The following is a 22158-nucleotide window of genomic DNA, read 5'->3' as shown; positions in this document are numbered from 1 at the left end:
GTCTACATCACAGACAGCCAATACACTCATCAGCTTAAAAACCAGGCTACAGTCTACATTATAGACTGCCAGTACACTCACCGAGGTTAATAACCAGGCTACAGTCTAAATTATAGACTGCCAGTACACTCACCCAGCTTAATAACCATTGCTACAGTCTACATTACAGACTGCCAGTACTCACCAACCTTAATAACCAGGCTACAGTCTACATTATAGACAGCCAGTAAACTCACCCCGATTAAGAACCATGCTACAGTCTACATTAGTGTTTTTTTATTCACTTTATTTTTATGATTATTTTTCAATCTACGTGACTTTACCGAAATAACCAAAGAATATGAATTCCTGCAGTCACGAAAGTTTTCAGTAAAAATGCCAATTTAATTGATCTGCACAGACTCATGCAGCCCATGGCCAAGTAACCTGGAAACTTTCCCGATATCATCAAATCTTCGAAAGAAGCAAGCTTGAGAGCCTGGACAGTACTCTGGATGGACGACCACCGTGTCCCATCAATAGGCACAGTGGCTGTTGTGGGCAGCAGAGGGCGGCGTGGCAACATCAATTGCCGTCCTACACTCCCCCTCGCCTTCACCAACTCGCGCCGACCAGCAGGGGACCGACAACAGGTTTGCAAACACGCGTGTGTGTATATTGAGAAGACCTCACACGTAATTTAGTAACTTATTCGAGCGAAGCAATTAGCAAAACGTACATGTGTGAAAGTACTACGTGAATAAATGTACAACTAATTCAGAAACGTATTTTATTAAGAGCGTTCCAGCTTTTCCTCTCGGTGGTTGATTTTTTTTTTACGTCTTGTTTGCGTTGCAAGGTGCTTCGAGATCCTGTTAAATAATCCAAGGACAAAACTTATTCTTACGAGACATGTGAACGGATGAATGGATAAAAGCTGTTCTTATAACCCTGTGATGTGCCATGCGATAACACGACAAGGCCCCCAATTTCAAACAGGAACTTGTTGACCTGTCCTTGCAAACTTCGAAAGGTCATTCCATTTGTCACGGGCACAATGCATCACAAGTGAGGTTTTCAGCAAGTGTAATGCAGTACATGAGAGGGGAAAACTGTTTTGGGGCAAATTCGACCAGCCTAAATAATTAGCTGGTGTGGTTTTATGGGCTCGTGCTATAAAAGAGGCAGAGTGTGAAGCAGGGAGAAGAGGAAGCCACAACGACAACAACTTTGGAGCAGCAGTAACAGCAGCAGCATCGAAGGGGCTGGATGGATACACTAGCCGTAAGTACTCAACTGCTAGTGATTTCTTTGCCCCACCATACAGTATTATTGAGAAGTGTAGAGTGTTATTTTATGCATGGAAAAGGGCAGTGGGTTTTTTTCCCACCCTCTGCCATTTCTTGTGTAACAGTCCGGGGTGGGAGCAAGGACCCAGCCCTGGCATCTCGCCTTCTCATCAGGATGGCGAACAAGCTCTGGCCTGGGTTTCCCAGCTGAAGAGAAGTGGAGAGGATGTGCGTGGGCTGTGTTGGTGCATTGCAAGCTGCGGTCAACTCACACCGCACTTCAGAATCCGAGGACCAAGTGTGTGTGGGCAGTTGAGTTGTCTGTGTCTGAATGAACTGGTGAAGTAGTAGTAACCCGTTCTAGTTAGAGAGAACTGAGTTTACTGCAGTTCATGTGCAGAGTTGAGCTGCGCGAGGTGAACCAGTGTGTGGGAAATTAACCAAACCCGGACGTGGTTCAAGTGTGGATGGTTACGTTACTTGTGTGGTGGCAGGAGCGATTCCTGTTATGCGAGGGCAGACTGTGTGTGGTGTCTCGCAATGGTGTGATGCTCACGGTACAGACGCAATGGGTGAGAAGCGACTGCACAAACCCGCATGGTGTGAGGTTATCGCCAGGTGACCTTGGGTGTGCCACAGGTGAATTGTAATAGTACCAGCCTATTGATTGCAATTGCCTGAACAGTGTTGTGTTGGGGTTGCATAATAGCATCGGTGTGGTTGAGGGTGAACCCGTATGGTAAATGATTACCGATCGCATCGTGACTTATTGAAAGTGTGGATGTGTCGGGTGTGCATTGGACCAGAGGAAGAGGGGGGGTGACATGTAAATAGTGTTTATTCTAGATTTTAAGCTTTCGTGACTGCAAGGATTCATACTCTTAGTTCTTTCGGTAAAGTCACGTAGGTAAAAAATGAAACTAAAATTAATAAAAAAATAATTTTAAATTCATTTTTTACCTACGTGACTTTACCGAAAGAACTAAGAGTATGTAAATAGTGTGTTTTGGAGGTGTGTGTGGCATCAGAGGGGTGCTGTGGCACATCTCCCCTACTGTGTGTGCATATCACCTGGCAAACAAAGCGAGAGTTGCTTTGGCCCCTAGAAGACGGTGCGTGGCACTTGCTGTCTACACGTTTCTGTGTACTGCCGGGTGGCCTGCACTATGCCTCACCACAGTGGACATTATATAAATCGTATTGTGACGCCAGAAACGGACCCAACATTGCACCATACCACAATGGTCACCACCACTCTTCCTCATTCGGCACAATACAGTACACAATTCGAGAACACACAAGAAAAACCTACAGTCCCAAGTAAACTATTCTTAACTTAACACATCTGATGGAAAGAACTCAGCGATTTCCCACACAAACCTGACTTCTCTATTTGCCCACTGCACTCTGTAATAACCCCACAATTTTCAACTCTGCGTGGAGGAAAACACGATCGGGGGTGGTGGTGGTGGTGGGGTGGGTGGGGTGGGGGCATCATAATGCAGCTTCGACCCCACCTTGCCCTCGCCGCACTTGGTGCCGGTAAGAACCAAGCCCGGGTCGAGCATGTCGTCCCCCAGGTAAACGTGCGTGCCGCGGCATAGCACCGTGCCGCCGCCCGGCACGGCGATGTTGGTGTCGATGCTGACGGCGTTGGTGCCGATGACGGGTCTCGCCGAGCCGCCCTGGCACTGGATTTTCCCACACTTCACGTCGCTGCCAAGGAAGGGAATTCGGGTGTGAGCAGCGACACGAAAATATGGCAGGGAAATACGGCACGTGCCGAGTGCTGCCCTGCAGGGAATGGGCAATTACGTTGCACGTGTCGAAAGCAGGAGACTGTATTGTCCTCGCCCGGTGCTGAGTTGGAAGTTGAAATAGCTTTTTTTGGTGTTTGAATCTGATATAGAGTGCAGTGACATTATTGCTCCCCAATTATCAAATTTTGACTGTTCCCACGGTATAATAACATGCGGATGCGTTGGTTAGTGGAAAGATGTGTGAATTATGTTGTGTTAATGGCAGGGAATTTAAACCATGTGCCAATTAAATGATCTCAAAGTGTAAATTGAAGCCAGCGGTCATAACTGGCAGATGGTTCATGTAAAAACATAATTTGGGGTGTTTTAATTACCCAGCAAACAATCTTTTCTCAAAATTGTACTTTTGAAATTTAAGACGGTCATAAAGTAAATTGTCGACATAAGTGTGGCCAATTAAAATGCATGTTTAAAATAAAGCTCCGAATAGATAACTGGTATTGCAAATAAACTAATTGGACAACGGTTACAATTATGTTTATTTTTCGATTTAAAGCTTTCGTGACTGCATGGATTCATCTTCTTGGTTCTTTCGGTAAAGTCACGTAGAAGGGAAATAATAAAAGAATAAAAATAAAACATAATAAAATACAATTCTCACGACGTTTCGGCCACAACGCAAGCAGCCGTCCTCAGGTGAAGAACAGGGCTGTCGGAAAGACAGCGTCTGAATGGACTTATTATTTCCCTTCTACGTGACTTTACCGAAAGAACCAAGAAGAAGAATTATGTTTACTTTCTACTAACAAAGAAATGCTTCGTGAGCATACTTTTCAGCTCCCACCATGAAGCAAGCGGCAAGTCATACTCGCTTGTCCGGTCAACGCCTCACTGAATGCTCCACCAATTTCAATGACTGAGGTGGTCACTGGGAAGCTGGTGACATGCACACGATATGTTGGCTTATCAGCCCCCATAGCACTGCTTATATTTTCTAACATTTATTAAAGCATGGTGGATTAGGTGAGCCCTGTTAAGAATTATGTATGTATGTATGTTGAACTTCTTTCGCACCGTATGTAGCCAACCGTGCAAATCAGTTGGCTACGTATTGTGCGATTGTCCCTCATCCCTCTCTGTTGTATAACAGATGGGGGGGGGGGGGGGTGAAACATCACTGGGCCCTGAAAGTAATGTTTCAGTTTAATCTGAACGGGCTTCCCACTCGTAACATGTGCGTAGCAATTTTGTCTTTTGTCAAAGTTATACCTAGCAACAGCACACTTGTTGTGACGAGGGCAACAACTGTGACATGCCTAGCAGGCATCTTATCTGATTGTTATTTGACAAACAGGCAGCCAGTACAAATGTTGTTCTTCTCTTTGTGGAATTGTGTTATTGTTGGAATTGGTATCGCGGTGTATCCTGTAGTATATCACACTGTATGGCACCTGGCCTTGCATTTCATGTAGACGGCCTTGGAGTCCTTCCCACAGTTCCCGTACTGGTCTCCGGCTGAGTTCACGTTGGCAAAGCATATTTCTGGAGCAGGTTTTGAGCCTAAAAACAATAACAAAGGAATTACATTTGCTCGCCAAGATCGCTGGAGGTTCAAGTTGGCCAGTTTGGCCTACCTCGAACGGAAACAGAAATGCGGCTTCATATAAATACAGAATAGCCATGCAATGAATAAACTTGCATACGTATGTGTACGTAGATAACGGTATCCTGTCATTGTGCAACGGTTAGCACGCTGGTCTTGCAATCAGAGGTCGCAAACGGGTTTTGATTCCTTACCCGTACCCGTACCCGGCCGCACCAGGGTGCAAACGGGTACCCGTACCCGGCCGTACCCGTACCCTACCCGTACCCGGCCGGGTATCGGGTAGGGTACGGCTATCGGGTACCCGGTTGCGACCTCTGCTTGCAATACAGAGGTCACCGGTGCGTTGAAGCAATGGGGCAGGTTTCTTAAATCCCATCACCTCTGTCCACCCGGCAGTATAAATAGGTAGGCAGCAGTTAGTCATGCGGCAGGTCGAATGTGGTGGAGGTAAAGTGTTGGAACTCCCACCATCTAGAGGGGTTCTATAGAGCTCCCCCCTCCTCGTGGGGACCGTTCTTCAGGCAGCGGTCTAAGCAAGAAATTGCAGGGCTGCACCTTTACCTTCCACATAAATACTACGTCAAGATACACCAGCATGTGACTCTTCACATTGACAGAAGCCTCTAAAATAACAAAAAGCAAGTTAATAAGGAATGAAAAAATGTTACAAGCTGCAAAATAACATCTGCTTATTATCAGAATATAAGTGACACCTCGCCATATTTCCATGTTGTTGCAAAGTTGTTTAATTTTAGTTCCATGTATTGTCAGCCACGTTAAGACCCCAAGTGGGTGCCCTTCACAAACACCTATTTCACAACCGTGTTTTTCAGAGTTTAAAATGTACAAGCACAGGTCAAACAATTGGCAAGATGTATGTTTATTTTACGGCTGTTCTCTATCCTTATCCACTACCAGTCCAAACAAATCAGACATCCGTACACCACTTGGAATAAAGAATAACCCAATTTGTATGAAATAAACATATGGTCACCATTCTTGCCTCACACTGGAAAATAACAGACACCAACGATCACAGTTAAAATGCACTCCCATGGGTAATAGTCATCTCTGCCAGATGTCCTCTATAGCCTGCACTGACTGCTGGGGCAAGTGCTGTAGGCAAGTGCTGTTGGCAAGCACCGATGAAAGCCGGCAGAACACTCGAGGAGGTTTTGTTTGGCCAGTTTCACGTTTGGCCCCCTTTATCTGTCCAGTGCTAATCTTTACATGACACCATCAAGATACCTCTTCACGACTAAGTCGACATATGGCTGGCCCAGAATAAGTTAATGCAACGAGCCACGGTTACTAGGCTCATCGTATTTCGCCATTACACTAAGACTCCCCACATCCACACCACTCCCCTGTTGTAACAAGTGCTGTTAACAACCACCTATTAAGGCCGGCAGGGCACACGAGGGGGTGGGTGGCCAGTACCACACCTGGCTGCCTTTGTGTCCGCGATGCTGATGTTTACACACCAAGTCCTAATTTAGGGCCTAGTCGACCTAAACAAGGTCACCAGTTTTGGCTATGAGAGAGAATCGGTCTCGGGTCATTGGGTTCATAGCGCAGCGCGCTAACCGCTACACTATCACACACACACACATTCATCCCATACCTGAGCCCCACAGTGTGACACACTGCTGCTCGTGCGTGAGGCACATGCCGTTGTAGCAATATGCCTCCTTGCCATGGCACGGGTAACCGTCCAGCAGGTACACGTTGGGTGGACAGTGGGGCGACCCTCCATTGCAGTACTCGGGCAGGTCACAGGTGTTGGTGGGGTCACGACACCGGGTCCCGGATGGCTTCAGCTGCGAATGCCAAAAAGAAAACGAGGCAGTAAAAATCAGGCATGCGCGTGGATTCCGTAATGCTTTCCAACATGTGTTTTGTCCTCGGAAGCATGTCATTATTTAATTACTAGTATGGCAGAGGCGGATATATAAACTTCCTGGGGGGGGTGGATGCAGTTTTGAAATGTCAAGGTTTCTTAACAGGGCTCTACGTTAATAATAATAATAAAAGAAATATGATCAAATAAAATACAAACTCAATGTATTTTAGATGGTGAACATAAGTAAAATACCAATTTTGAGGGTGGCAAGGGGGCGATAGCCTCAATCACTGGGTCTTTAGATCTACAACTGCAGTGCGGAAGCTGATGAGTAGCAGTCAGGGCAAATCGCATACACATATTTGCACATAATCCCTTTTTGGTTTGGTTTTTGTTTCCTAGTTTTATGCAACTCATTTGATACATTTGGTCAATTTTTTTTAGGGTAAGTCTCTCTCATTCTTGATTTGAAGCTTTCATGACTGCAGGAAGCCATACTCTTTGGTTCTTTCGGTAAGTCACGTAGGTAGAAATCACGACGTTTCGATAGCAACACAAGCCATCGTCTTTAGGTGAAACTCGCGAAAGCCGTGATGTCTGCTGCGAGCAGCACGATGTCTGCTGCCATTGTTACAAGAGTTATCTTGACCCCATGTTACAGGCAGGCAAACAGACGAAAGGAGCTAATGCACTGATGCTTTCACCCTTAGTTTGAATAAACACAAGCAGGGATAACAATGTGTGTCGTTAATAAGCAGAGTAACATTTCCCGGTATTATTTTTCAAAGCCGGTCACTTGGAGCTAGGACCAGAACATTTGGATCCACACTCCACCAATAAACAAACAGTTTGTGTTGGTTTTGTGCAAACATGTAACGCTCAAGAAATGATCAAACTCTGGCTGGCGCGAGCATTAACCGCAAGGGCGTACGCTGATTATGTTATGTTCACAGCAGTGGCGGCTCCTGCAAAATCTCTCAGGGGGGGCAAATGTCTGGATGATTGATAAGGATAAGGTCCACCCATGCAATGGATAAATTAACAGCTTAAGCATGTAAAGGCAACTTCACTTCTTTAATATTAATGAAAAATAAAGTGACTCTTACAATACATCTTGTTTGTTTCTATACTCACTATTAAAACAAACCACTCAAGTTTCTTTTATTAAAGATTCCACTAGGTGGCGACAAATTATATTGTTGGATGAAACGTGCTTACGTATGATGACGTAAGCACGTATGATGACGTAAGCACGTTAGGGCGAGCCCTCCCGGAAGCCATAGAGAATGCATTGCAGCGCCCCCGTTCGAAAAAAAACATCTTTGAATGTAAGTCTATGGGACCACTCGGGGCGATTCTCAGCTGGAGGGAAATCACCCAAAAAGAGGCGGTACTCCACAGAACGTAGCATGATGCTGATTGGACTATATCCAGAGGCACAGTGACGGCTAGCGTGACTCTGTGGTTGAATGACATTGGTGGTGCGTCGCCCAATCGCCCTAATGAAGAAACCGCCCCTGGTTCACAGTCTATAAAGGCATAGGCTTACTGTTGGAACATAGCTTCAGACTGACCAGTTTTATGGTACATCGCTGGTCTTAGTTCTTTCAAATAAAGCAATCGCATGGGCCTTTTCATACTGGAGAATGCCATTTAGATTGATAGCATGTCCTGGACATGTCATTATGGAACACACACCAGTGAGATGCGATACCAATGCAGTGAATAATATATTTGAGGCTAGCTGTCAATGTCTCTGTAGCATTGAAATAACCCTTGCTTTTTTGTTAATATAAAACAATACCGTAAGGTATAACACAACATTAATCAAACACTCTATTAAATAATAACAGGTTCAAAGCGCAGTGTGCTAGTCATTGTGGTACTGGTCCGACCCACTTTGATTGAATGCTACAACACAATTTTTTTTTCATAAATCCAGGATTCTTAAAATATCTGTGCCTTTGTGAATTATGCAAAAAAACATTCGCATTTCCTCAAGAAGTGCATTGTGGTCCTCTCTTCTGAGGCCACCATCAAAATTAATGTCATAAAATATGACCAACTGGCAGCAGCAGAGGTGATGCAGTGAGGACAAATGTGGACCAGTTTCGTTATCCTTAGGACTCATCAGCACAGCATCGTCACCAATGCTCACCGCTGCGAACTTAACCTCTGGGAACCATATGTGTGGGGTTCCCACTTCCACACCATTAGTATGGCTAATGCCAACAACAATCACATTTGTTAGTGAGGATAAAGTCGGTTGCGTTTGCTCAAAATTAACAGACTTTGCAGCAGGATTTGTAATAAAAAATGTTTTAATGAATGCTAGAGACAGTTTCGTCTCCTTAATTGACTTTGATTCCACAGGGATCTCAAGACTCTCTGATCTCTGTGTTAAGGAATCATAGATTGTGCAATGGCATACAGTATTTTATCCTTCAATGTCAAGCTGCCCTGGAACACAGTTATTATTTCCCCTCTCAACTGAAAAATTGGAACTCTTACATGTATTCTTTTCTTACAGGCTAAATGAGAGTACTTTGAATGTCCCAGAAGCCAATTTTACAATTAATTACAAATGACTCATCACTCATAATTGACTGAAACAAGCCAATATCAAGCCCTTTTGGTCACATTTATATTAACAAATGCAATGACGATATGTAAAGAAATTAAACAAAGAACATTACTTTACAGTTCATTTCTTTTATGTTACAGAAATTTTTTTTCTAAAATGAAAAGACCAAAATTGTGTAATAAAAAAAACAAGATGTGGTCCGTGTGTTCTGATGCTGGGTTGAATGTCGTTGCGTTTTAAAATGGATCAATATAAAGGGAACTGGTATTTATAGTATTAAATATGCTTTTTTGGTTATGTATATTTGACAATTACATTTTGGTTCCACTTTGGCTCCCACTTCCGTTGGAAATGTGGTTCAAACGCATCTAATTTCTGGTTAACCGACATGCATCGAAAAGGTTCATTATCCACCGTGGAATGGCTATAACTTCACAAAGCGACGGTTTCAGAATATCTGTAGTTTTTCCGTTGGGATATCTCATTACCATCAATTTATATACAGACAATTTCCTTGCAGAGTGTTTTTCAAAGTTCATTACACCAACCAAAAAAATTGCTGCACATTTCTAGAGGATGTGAATTATGTGAAATCCTACGTATTAAAAGTACAATTTTCGAGCATGTAAATCTGTCGAATATCTCGGTACCATCGAGGTATTGTTTGTAAACAACAACAACAACAAAAATGCGGTAAACAACGTAAAAGCCTGATATTTATGGACGGGTGCCCAAATGAACGGCAGATAATGCATGCATGATTTTAACCTTAGTTAAAAAAAATTAATATAAAATGCCATGTCGTTTAATGAAAATGCTACTAAAATATCCAGAGCAAAGGAAATTGAACAATAAAGCTGTTAAAAGGGTACCAGTCTATCAGATGTTGACTTACCTCCAATAAACACGTTTCATTTTATTGAAGTGACAAAATGTATACCGAAATAATTATTTTGCATGTGTCCCACATCACCACGAATCGTAAACCCTAACTTTAAATGTCAAAGAACATCCACGATGTTCAGACTGCCCGAGTAATGGATGAGTTGAATAACAACAAAAAACACAGAATCAGAGGAAATCAGTTCATGGTCATGAAAAGCTCACCGATTGCACACGGGAGACAGGGAGAATTGTGGCTGGGACAGAGACATTTTGGTCATGTGTACAATGGGCAACGTGTATATGGGTAACAGTGCCAGAATTGTTTGTTGATGCTGCTGCTGCTGGGAAACGTTGATGGAATTTGTCTGAAATGAAACTGATCTTTACAATGGGAACCAAGAAGAGGTGGCACGATGCATGCCTCCCACCTCCCCCAAACACCCTGCCCAACTCCCACTGCGAATTGTCGCGATTGAGGACGGTGATTTCATTCAATACAAAGGAATATGAAAATGAGGATTCATGCAAGCGTCTAAAATGTAACCGTATCTCAAGATGTCGCACCGACACGGCGTGCGAATTTATTTGAAGATAGAAACAGTCACTGGTGGAAAATTGTAATGTTTTTAGTCTGTACTGGGGGGACAGGGACTTCCAGACTCTTGCGGGGAGGGGAGAATGAGCAACCTCCCACGAAGCAGAGGTTATAACTGAACTTCAACAGAAGCTCTTGAGTTGTAGAAGCGGGGAGTGCGATGGGAGATGAGAGATGGGCAGGGGCGAGTCCATGGAGGATATCTAAGATGGTGAGTGCGATCTTCGAATGGATCTCAGATTGAATTGGGAGCAAGTGAAGGGATTGAGTACAAGGGGTTGATGCAGTCTCATTTGCAGGTGAGGAGTCTGGCAGCTGCGTTCTGATTTGGTAATCTAAACCCATTATGTAGAACACATGAATCGAAAAACATCAATGTTTGCACGCACAATACAATGCACGTATTCTGAGCATTAGAATTGATATTCATTCAATTACATCAATGCATTCTTGCTCATTTACAGAGTAGTTTGTCTTAGATTATAAACATAAAACATGCATCATGTTTAAAAAAAAATCTATAAATCTGCAGTCACTATTGATACATTTCACGTGAGCACACCACTTTTTTTCAATAAAATTGCAAAGGTGCAGCCTTGCAATTGCTCACTCACACCACTGCTGGCAGAACAGCGTGCACTCGCGGGAGCTCTCGAGCGCCCGTTAGTGTAGCCGTGCTCTATTACGCGACCACTGCGCTGTGCGTAACGTTAACGGTCACATTTGGGTCCATAATTAACTTTATAAACAGCACATTTTACGAAGTGCATTCGCCACCATTCAGAAACAACATACCATAGCACATTCCGTAAACACGCTGGCTACTAACTAGTGTAATGTGAGGATATATCCGGCTCACTGACGTATCACAACTCGTCATGATGATTGGCTCTGCCGGTCCTGGTCTATAGCCAATGGGGGGAAGCCTAGGGGCGTGGCCCTAATGTAATGGAAAGGTGACAGCTGTAAGTAGAGGATTGGTTCTGCTGGCTTTGGCCACAGCCAATGGGGAGATGAGTCAGGGGCGTGGTCCCGGAAGCTTACGAGGGAGCCTGGAATATTCCATGGAGGCTAACCAGGATTGGTGGAAACGTACCACGTGACCCGGGTATTAAATAGGGGTGGAGACGAACGACACGTGGTCAGAACGGGAACGAACAGAGGAAGGGGGCCACGCGGGAGCAGGGCTCTGGGTTGCCACGTGGCGGCGCGTCTCTCTCTATCTATCCCTCGCACGCTGTCTGTCAGCAGCGTGAAGGAAAGCTGTAATACAAGTTGAATAAAAGACGGATTTCAGAAGTCGCCTCAACGACCTTTATTACACTAGTATAACAGTAATGCGGGTCAGTGACTGGGTATTTTAATCCGAGAAATGTTGTACTGAATTTGGAGAAGTTGAATTTAATTTGAACACGGCCATCGAACCTCCATTGCCATGATCAGCCTACGACAAAAGTTGCATGCTTAAGGTCAGCTGCCTTATTTGTTATCAAATGACAGGTTCGCCAAACTTGCGTAGGATATGCACACGCATGCAGAGTAAATTAGTAATGACAGGGTACAGTATATTGACACATTATGATAGCGCACATTGCCCTCAACCTTTGCTATGCAGAGAAATTCAAATGTTCTCTCACGCGTGGCAAAACAAGTAGAAGTTTGATGAAATATTTTCAATCGTGCGATTTTTTTTATTCGTCGAGGAGCTATTTTACGAAATTGCGGAATCGTGTATTAATGTTCGGCGACACCTCCGACCTCGAGTATAGCTCACTTCGGCACGAGGCACCAGGGGCCAAGGATGGTTCTTAATTAACATCTCTCTGTTCTTATTTGATCATTATTTTGTCACCGTTCATCTCAAACAATCCTCTCATTTTAATTTGAAAACCAAGTAACAATACAAATATAATTTATATCATCCGCTTACATTTCTTTGTCCCTTTTGTAACAGATCTACATTCAAAATAACAATACATTTTTTGTAATTTACAGATCGTTGTACACGTTACAAGTCAATCTCCTCCTGTACGACGGCCTATCCAAACCATATCAATCATCGGTGTTGTTGGGCCATACTTCACCACGCTTGGTCAGCGTAGCTTGGTCAAGGGGAGGTCGAGGACTAGTCTGTATTATCACGTCCCACGGACGTCAGCCACATCAGGGAAATTCAGATCGCCAGCTTTACGGTGAGAAGAGCTCTAACCAATGAGTCACCAAACCCCTGCCACTCTTACTTCACGGGACACGCTCATATTGAAGGAATATGTGATCATTACTACAGTGGTCACTGACGCTCTTATTATAGACATTAGAACACCATTCCAGTGCCCAGCAATCATAAATCTTATACCACCCCCCGCCAACCCCCTCAATCTCGTGCCATTATGGAGACTCAAGCACCTTGGTGTCATGCTCAACACAAGCCTGGGCCGAGTCTTTTTTTCATATTCTTTGGGTCTTTCGGTAAAGTCATGTAGATAGGTTTAAAGAAAGTAACAAAAACCTACGACGTTTCGATCGCAACACAAGCGGTCGTCATCAGGAAAAGGAGGTTAGCTTCTAAAGGCAAACTGTTTATAAAGGTTTTAAATGGGCGTATCCCAAATGTCAGCAGCATGGGCGGGGCAGCTAATGTTAATGTAAGTGGTGGGCGGCGACCACGACGATGTTGGGTTTTCCACCAATTAAAGGGCTGCCAGGTAAAACATTTGCATGTCAATGTAATATCGGTGAGCGGCCTCCACGGCGAGCGCGCTGAGGTGGCTAACATCTGAAGGTGGTAGAATGGAAACATCACAGCCAGTTATGACTTAAACTGGTTGATAACGTCTTTTCAGTGATTGCTGAGTTTGTACCCATCTTCTCTGTTGAAATTGTGTATGTGTCTGTATAATATGGATGGCTTCATGAACGAATATTTGTTGATAGCCAGTGGGTTTGCAAAGTACCTTCGTCTTAGAGAAATCAATTTTGTGTGAGCCCACCGCATTAAAACAATGATCAGTCATGGCCGAGGTATTGGTACTACCGTGTTTCAGTTATGCCTTATGTTCATGAACACGGTCCGAGACGTGTCGCTTAGTTTCCCCAATGCCGCAGACACAGCTTAGTTTGTAGACGCCGGGGTATTGCATGTCAGGGATCACATCCTTCACAGATGGGATCAGATCACGAATTTTATGTACTGTGTTAAATCTAACCTGGATCTTGTGTTTGCTCATGATTTTGGAAATCTTTTTGGTGACCCCTGCTATGTATTGAAAGTTGATGATTTTTTACTTGGGTCTTCAGATGGTTCTTTCCCAACGGTTGGGGTTATAGCATTACGGTTTGTGTGGTCTGAATATCCATTCACCTTGAGAGCTTGATGTACTTGTTCCAGTTCACTGGCCAGGTGATGATGGTCGGAAATACATCAAGCTCTATGGTGTAGCGTTTTGATGAGGGAATTCTTCTGGGATGGATGGTGGTAGGAGTCAGGTTTTAGATAGGCATCCGTATGGGTGGCTTTCCAGTAGACAGTGTCCCATTGAGCCATCTGGTCTCTTTTCGATTAAAAGATCCAAGAATGGTAGCTTGCCATCCTCTTCCACCTCCATGGTGAATGTGATGGCTGGGTTTATGGAATTGATGTGGTTGAGGAATTGGTTTAGAGCTGGTCGGCCATGTGGCCAGATGACGAACGTGTCATCTACGTGCCTCTTCCACAAGGACGGACGTAGAGTGGATGCCTGGAAGGCGTCTGTCTCTTCATGACAAGATGGGAAAATAGAGAGACTCAGAAGCGCGGTGGCATTGCAGGTCACATGGCAGGCAGCGACAGTCGGAATGATATAGTGGGCCAGGTTACCCATGCAGGCTCATTAGACAACTGGGACCCCTAAATGGGGAGGGAAATGTGGGAGGAAGGTGGGGGGAGGGGGGGATAACTAGCATTGACCCGTGTTGCTGTATGTTCTTAAAAAAAAAAGGATAATTAAAAAATGGGGTAATTTCAGAACCCATTTCTTGTTTCTCGCTGGTGTCAGTCATTCTAGATTTGAAGCTTTCGTGACTGAAATGATTCATACTCTTTGGTTTTTTCGGTAAAGTCACGTAGGTAAAAAATAAAATAATTTAGTTGTTTTCATTTATTTTATTTTATACCTACGTGACTTTACCGAAAAACCAAAAGAGTATGGTGTCAGTCATTTATTAGCAAGCCACTGGCAGTGATGCACTTTGAGATCTAAATTGAAAACTCACTTCTTTAGAACTAATTTTTGTGCGCGTTTGGTTTGTTTTCCTTCCCCCTGCACCTCCGATGAGTACTGCTGGCTACGTATGGCGCGTAAGAAGTTCAACATACGTACATGCGTCTCTGTTTCGTGACCCCTGCTGTGGTCTCGGTTGGTCAGTCACTGAGGAAATGGCCGTGGGGTGGTCACACGTGGGTGGTTCTCCATCCCCCGGACACCCTCCCCATGTGATGTCATTAAATAGAACTCACAAAGAGCAACAAACATAACCGTCGTATGACCCTTTTCTCACTTAAGGCGATCGAATGCAGTCTAGAATAATGATTCTTGAAGCAGGGGCAGATGCGGTAGAGGTAATGAGGTACATAAGAAAGCGCCACAGGCAGAGTTTATTGGAAAAAAGATTTTGCGTTTTGTAACGATGCAAAACTGAAGTGTGGGTGATGGTAAGCTTTAATGCTTGAATAGGAATTGGAAAGTGTTATATATTTATTTAAAAAAAACACACAAAATACCCTACGAATATGTTATTTATAACTTTTCCAGAAAACACTAAAATGAAACCACCTACAATACTAATGAATAATATATTCCAAGACAAAATGCACACATTCATCATTGCAAATTGAATGGAGGTATAAAATGTCACAATAAATAATTGCTGTTCTTTTGAATCTCGCAACCAAAAAAGGTTCATGGTGTAATTATCAAAGTTTCAGATATGCGCGTTAAAAGCAGAGTAATCATGATTGAAAAATTGTTATGCAATGCAAAGATCATACTTGATTAATTAATTAATTTTGTTCCATTTGTGTTTCGTACTTAAAACGTTGGTATTTCGTTTTATGACCAAAACTTAAAGCGGCAAAAAAATGATTAAAAGTTGGTTAAAAAGACATGAATACAACTAAGTTAATTTCAAACCAAAATACCCGGAGCCAATCTGCACGCACGAGGCAGCAATGCTCAAAAGCTTCGCACAGATAGATTCAATAATCCATTGCTGTGCACTGGCATTTTCCTGGCCAAGCGTTTCAACAAACACGTGCACTTTAGCCAGCAGAATTAAGTTGTTTAAAATGAACGTGTCAAACAAACACTACTTGTGACAATAAACACACATATACATGTACACCTTTAGCGCAGTTATCATGTGTCATTACGTTTTGTGTCCAAAATGTTTGAAACTGGAGTTAAGGTGGGGGAGGGGGGGGGGGCAGTAACATGCAACACCTTGCAGGATGTACAGGCATGGTATGCATGCTTAACGTGCATGCATAATGTGTGTTGATTAGCCTATGAATAAGCCAACAACTAATACATTTTTATATTCCATCAAGGTCCTTAAGATGTTCTGATTTCCAACTGCTCAGCACTCCCAGGGCTCTAGGTTGCACTCTTTTTGGCGATCGGGCTTTTGTTAGCGTGGCACCCAAACTATTGGGACGCCTTGTCACTTAAAATCAGGCATTCGGAGTCGGTAGATAGATTCAAGTCTGCTTTGAAAACCCCATCTCTTTATAAAGTGGCCTTCCCTCTTTAGTTTGGTCGGTTGCCCTGGCTCTGTTTTCATTTCCTGCTTTTCACGCATTGGGCATTGGGATCATAGGATGGAATGCGCAATTATAGATTTGAATTATTATTAATAACCCAACCGGTAAAGCAACACCCGCCACTCACAGGTGGTCCCCCTCCTGTCCAGGTACTAACCAGGATCCATCCTTCTTAGCCTTCTAAGATTTCATGAGAGGTTGGCCGTCTAGGTAAATTTGGTTATTCGGAGTGATTTAATGTCTATTTGATGTTGCTAGGCATTACACGCATGGACATTCTTTGTTATAAGATGGCGTGCGGACTACGATTACAATGGTGAGAGGATATCTGTGAACATGTTTGAGGAGGAGGAGGAAACGTGCCGCTGCACACCGCCCATTCGGATTGTTAAACATGAAAGGTATGGGCAGTCTTATGGCTGGATTACCAAGTAAGTGAGCAATGAGCAGACATGATACGAATGACTTGTGAAAACCAACAGGATAGGCGGTCTGATTCACAGTGCTGTAACCCATAGTTACCTACGACGTAGGGAATGCATTGCCACCAAATTGAATGCACAATTTGAACATTATTCAAATGTGTTTTCTCCGTTACGGATGCCTGACTTCCAGGAGCATCGTATGTCACTGTGTATGTAGCAAAAAGTGAGCTCTTGACCAGCAAGTGCACGAGACTAGGACATGCAACACAGCAGAAGGTGTATGTAAGCACCACTGCCATAAGCACAGTCCTGATATAACCAACACCTGCTTAGATTACATTGATTTAGGCTGGAGGAATCTGATGAGCCATGAAGCTTTTTTTCCATGGAGACCAGCAAGTAATAAAAGCAAACCTTGCCACAAAGGCATGTGCATATATATACAAGCCCCTACCGTAGTACATACAAAAAAATGCCTGCACAATTATGTGAAACAATCACAGCGAAAGTTTAAGTTATTATTTGTAACTTTTCATCCCAAATGTATAAAATACATTGTGAATGTGACATGCACAATATCGAACACTGGAATGGACCATGAATAAATAACCAAATAAATAAATACACGTAGTCCCTAAATAGGTCACATTCGTTTGGCGGTATTGGTTTGAAGAATTTTAAATTTCTTATACAGCAGGTGCTTAGTTATTTATTCATCATTCCTGTAGCTCTCAATGCTTTCTCCCACCTTATTAAGTGTGTGTCCGCATGACGGCTGCAACCCAAAGAAATAGATCTCCCATACAGCTTTAACAAACTGTCGGAGCAAATGCTTTTAGTGAGCACCTATGAAGGCCTGTATGGCACACAAGGGGGTGGGTGGCCAGCACCACACCCGGCCGCCTTTGTCTCCCGAGTGGTGAAATTTACACACCGCACCACGTACTCATTTGTGGCCGAGTCGACCTACGGGAGGCCCAGGACCGATAGGAACCCGTCTCGCCGGGTTCGTAGCGCAGCGCACTAACCACTACAGTACCGCTGCTACACACACACGCAGTCGCAGATCCACTCACCTGGCAATCTTGACAGCACATTCCGTGCGCACATTCAGCGCCGGCCCTCAGGGTGCAGTTATTAGCATTGCAACAGGGATTATCACACTCCTGCAGGAAGAAGATGCACCCAGGTCAAGGATCAAAGCCATGGCAATTTTGGTTTTTAACCTCAAGACTCCATGACAATTTATCACCCTCAATCAGTGCATTTACATAAAGTTTTTCACTCACAACATCCATTTTTTTTTGGTACGAAACCTAAAACCCGGATAGATAAGCTGTTTTGCAATATAAAACATCGTGGAATTGTATATACAAATATGCACAACATCTGCATGACATGTACGTATGTATCCATTAATTGAATTGTTCTAGAAGGTTAAGTGTCCACATGAACGGCTTTGCATTGAGAAGGGCACTCACCTCAATCTCGCCACAATCACACTGTTCACCATCTTCCACGTAGCCGTTCCCGCAGCGCTTTCCTCCGTAAAGGTCCCGGACGTCCGGCATGTTGTAAAGACACATGCCGCCTCCCTTAGACAGGCTGCTGTCCAGGTCTCGGGTACTGCAGCTGCTGAACTTGCTCGGGAATGGGTGCCTTCTCGACACAAATACGACGACGACAACAACACACAAAGAGAGAGCGCTACAGACACCGAAGGGGCGTACTCGAATGAAATACTGCGCACGAGCACGTTTGGTGCCTGCGCCATTCTTAAAGTGCAAAGCCACCGTGAATGTGCGCTGTCGTTTTAAAACGGACGTTGCCTGCTGAAATGTCACGGGGGGCAATTGGGCGGTGACATGGGCCAGCGCGGTAGTGCCGTCGGTCGCTCGTTGCAGAGGCTCATGGCTCGAATTCAGCGGCCGCCCTGATTATCACCGCGGGTGCAATGACCATGATAATGCTAAGGTGCCGCACGTCTGATTCACAGTGGCCATTGTATTGCTGGCATTAAGGATCCGAATGTGTTAAATTTGAAAACTACCCGCAAATTACTCATTACTTGACCACACTGATCACTGGTGGGTTGGTAATGGGAGGGGCCACAGAACCAGTCCAGATATCACTGGCGACTGGCGTTATCCATGGCTGGTCATCAAACGCCGGTTCCATAATGAATGACGATATCCACCGTACCACCCTAAGAAAGCTTCACGGATTCTTAAGACTGCTGCTCAAAGGCGACCTGCATCGGGATGTTTGGACAATTCAATTGCAAGGAGTGCGTTTGCATGTGGAAGGAAACATCGGTGCAGGGAGAAAACAACGTGAATATGGGAGGATACCACTCGAAGGTCCACACAGGCATGTTGTTTAGACCTCACGTTATGCTACCACGTTCTGGACATCTTGCAGCCCAGAGGGTTTAGGAGGAGCACAGATCTGGGTGATCCACCAGTTCATGCCTCTAAAATGATGGATTGAAGGTGAGCACCGCTCATGCCCAGATTAAAAACTATTGCAGGTATGATCCTGCAATTGCCGCTCATGCCACTGCTGGCTGAAGGGCATGCATGTGAATGAGTTTTAGAGAGTCCCTATTGGCCTACTCTTCCATGCTGGCAAGACGGAGTTCCCACACTTGACCACACCACACACACTTGATGATTGACACAATTGCACTGTACCCATTCATACTGTTCGGTGGTCAGCGGTGCATAGTGTTTTAAGAAACTCGCCCACTGTTTCAACGTCCTTGCCGGGAAAAATGAATCAGTGACCTCTGGATTGCAACCATTGTGCGAACCATTACAATACCACAGCGGCATCCCATCATGCTGCTACCACAAAGCATTGAGTGACGTCATTTATGTTAGGCTTACGCCATGGAAGCATGACTAATGTGTGATCAGCATTGATACAAAGTGGATCTAATTCCATTGCAGATTTAGTTTTGCATACACATGTTATGTCTGTTGAATGTATTTCACACCATGCATAGCCAACTGTGCTAACGCAACACGGACCTACATGGGCAAAGCGAGTTAAACTACCTTTATTAAAGTGATATTTTCTCTAGCCATTGCCCGAAACGTCATCTATCATATATCTTTCCTTTTAAGGTCACAGCATTATTGACACGGAACGTACTTAATTTGGAGCTTTCGTGACTGCATGAATTACTCTTTGGTTATTTCGGTAAAGTCACGTATAAAGAGAAAATAATCAATTAAATACTAGCATACGATGTTTTGATTGCAACACAAGCAATCATCATCAGGTATAAATGAAATAGAAACATAAATCTAGTATGATAATTGGTTCTTTACCCTTCTATCTGGCAACAAAACTGACACCTTTTTACAAGGAGTCATGTTTGCATAGACCGCAATACCTGCAGTCATAATACAAACAAAAGAACATAACTCTGATAATGTGCACTGTCCTTAAAGTTGATTGATCCACACCCGAGACAGCTTTCCTTAGAGCCTAGTCTCATATGGGTTGGACCAGATGACGCCAAAAGGCGCACAACTCAAAGACAATGCACCATCAGAGTATGAGAGCTCGGGGCAAGCATCTACACTATGGGAACCTCATTTGCCAGTAAAAATATGATAATTGGTTCTTTACCCTTCTATCTGGCAACAAAACTGACACCTTTTTACAAGGAGTCATGTTTGCATAGACCGCAATACCTGCAGTCATAATACAAACAAAAGAACATAACTCTGATAATGTGCACTGTCCTTAAAGTTGATTGATCCACACCCGAGACAGCTTTCCTTAGAGCCTAGTCTCATATGGGTTGGACCAGATGACGCCAAAAGGCGCACAACTCAAAGACAATGCACCATCAGAGTATGAGAGCTCGGGGCAAGCATCTACACTATGGGAACCTCATTTGCCAGTAAAAATATGATAATTGGTTCTTTACCCTTCTATCTGGCAACAAAACTGACACCTTTTTACAAGGAGTCATGTTTGCATAGACCGCAATACCTGCAGTCATAATACAAACAAAAGAACATAACTCTGATAATGTGCACTGTCCTTAAAGTTGATTGATCCACACCCGAGACAGCTTTCCTTAGAGCCTAGTCTCATATGGGTTGGACCAGATGACGCCAAAAGGCGCACAACTCAAAGACAATGCACCATCAGAGTATGAGAGCTCGGGGCAAGCATCTACACTATGGGAACCTCATTTGCCAGTAAAAATATGATAATTGGTTCTTTACCCTTCTATCTGGCAACAAAACTGACACCTTTTTACAAGGAGTCATGTTTGCATAGACCGCAATACCTGCAGTCATAATACAAACAAAAGAACATAACTCTGATAATGTGCACTGTCCTTAAAGTTGATTGATCCACACCCGAGACAGCTTTCCTTAGAGCCTAGTCTCATATGGGTTGGACCAGATGACGCCAAAAGGCGCACAACTCAAAGACAATGCACCATCAGAGTATGAGAGCTCGGGGCAAGCATCTACACTATGGGAACCTCATTTGCCAGTAAAAATATGATAATTGGTTCTTTACCCTTCTATCTGGCAACAAAACTGACACCTTTTTACAAGGAGTCATGTTTGCATAGACCGCAATACCTGCAGTCATAATACAAACAAAAGAACATAACTCTGATAATGTGCACTGTCCTTAAAGTTGATTGATCCACACCCGAGACAGCTTTCCTTAGAGCCTAGTCTCATATGGGTTGGACCAGATGACGCCAAAAGGCGCACAACTCAAAGACAATGCACCATCAGAGTATGAGAGCTCGGGGCAAGCATCTACACTATGGGAACCTCATTTGCCAGTAAAAATATGATAATTGGTTCTTTACCCTTCTATCTGGCAACAAAACTGACACCTTTTTACAAGGAGTCATGTTTGCATAGACCGCAATACCTGCAGTCATAATACAAACAAAAGAACATAACTCTGATAATGTGCACTGTCCTTAAAGTTGATTGATCCACACCCGAGACAGCTTTCCTTAGAGCCTAGTCTCATATGGGTTGGACCAGATGACGCCAAAAGGCGCACAACTCAAAGACAATGCACCATCAGAGTATGAGAGCTCGGGGCAAGCATCTACACTATGGGAACCTCATTTGCCAGTAAAAATATGATAATTGGTTCTTTACCCTTCTATCTGGCAACAAAACTGACACCTTTTTACAAGGAGTCATGTTTGCATAGACCGCAATACCTGCAGTCATAATACAAACAAAAGAACATAACTCTGATAATGTGCACTGTCCTTAAAGTTGATTGATCCACACCCGAGACAGCTTTCCTTAGAGCCTAAGGAAAGCTGTCTCGGGTGTGGATCAATCAACTTTAAGGACAGTGCACATTATCAGAGTTATGTTCTTTTGTT

The 22158-nt window shown here is 43.8% G+C and overlaps 1 protein-coding gene and 1 long non-coding RNA gene across 2 annotated transcripts in view; one reads left to right on the top strand and one right to left on the bottom strand.

Annotated features, from left to right (window-relative positions):
• LOC144717606 (disintegrin and metalloproteinase domain-containing protein 12-like) overlaps positions 1-22158 on the bottom strand; it is a 169660-nt gene that overhangs the window by 16952 nt on the left and 130550 nt on the right. Inside the window, exons 12-16 of the mRNA XM_078593103.1 lie at positions 18245-18422; positions 17840-17929; positions 6259-6454; positions 4480-4588; positions 2786-2984 (exon numbers count right to left, since the gene is read on the bottom strand). Of these exons, the coding sequence (XP_078449229.1) occupies positions 2786-2984; positions 4480-4588; positions 6259-6454; positions 17840-17929; positions 18245-18422 (772 nt within the window). The remainder of the gene's footprint in view (positions 1-2785; positions 2985-4479; positions 4589-6258; positions 6455-17839; positions 17930-18244; positions 18423-22158) is intronic.
• On the top strand, positions 1044-2026 carry LOC144717608 (uncharacterized). The gene is made up of 2 exons (XR_013585127.1): positions 1044-1263; positions 1443-2026. It is a non-coding gene; the product is annotated as an uncharacterized LOC144717608 (long non-coding RNA).

The sequence above is a fragment of the Lampetra planeri genome, chromosome 4, assembly GCF_965212315.1.
Source record: "Lampetra planeri chromosome 4, kcLamPlan1.2.h2, whole genome shotgun sequence".
NCBI classification, from domain to species: domain Eukaryota; kingdom Metazoa; phylum Chordata; class Hyperoartia; order Petromyzontiformes; family Petromyzontidae; genus Lampetra; species Lampetra planeri.
This window is presented reverse-complemented; position numbering and strand designations above follow the sequence as displayed.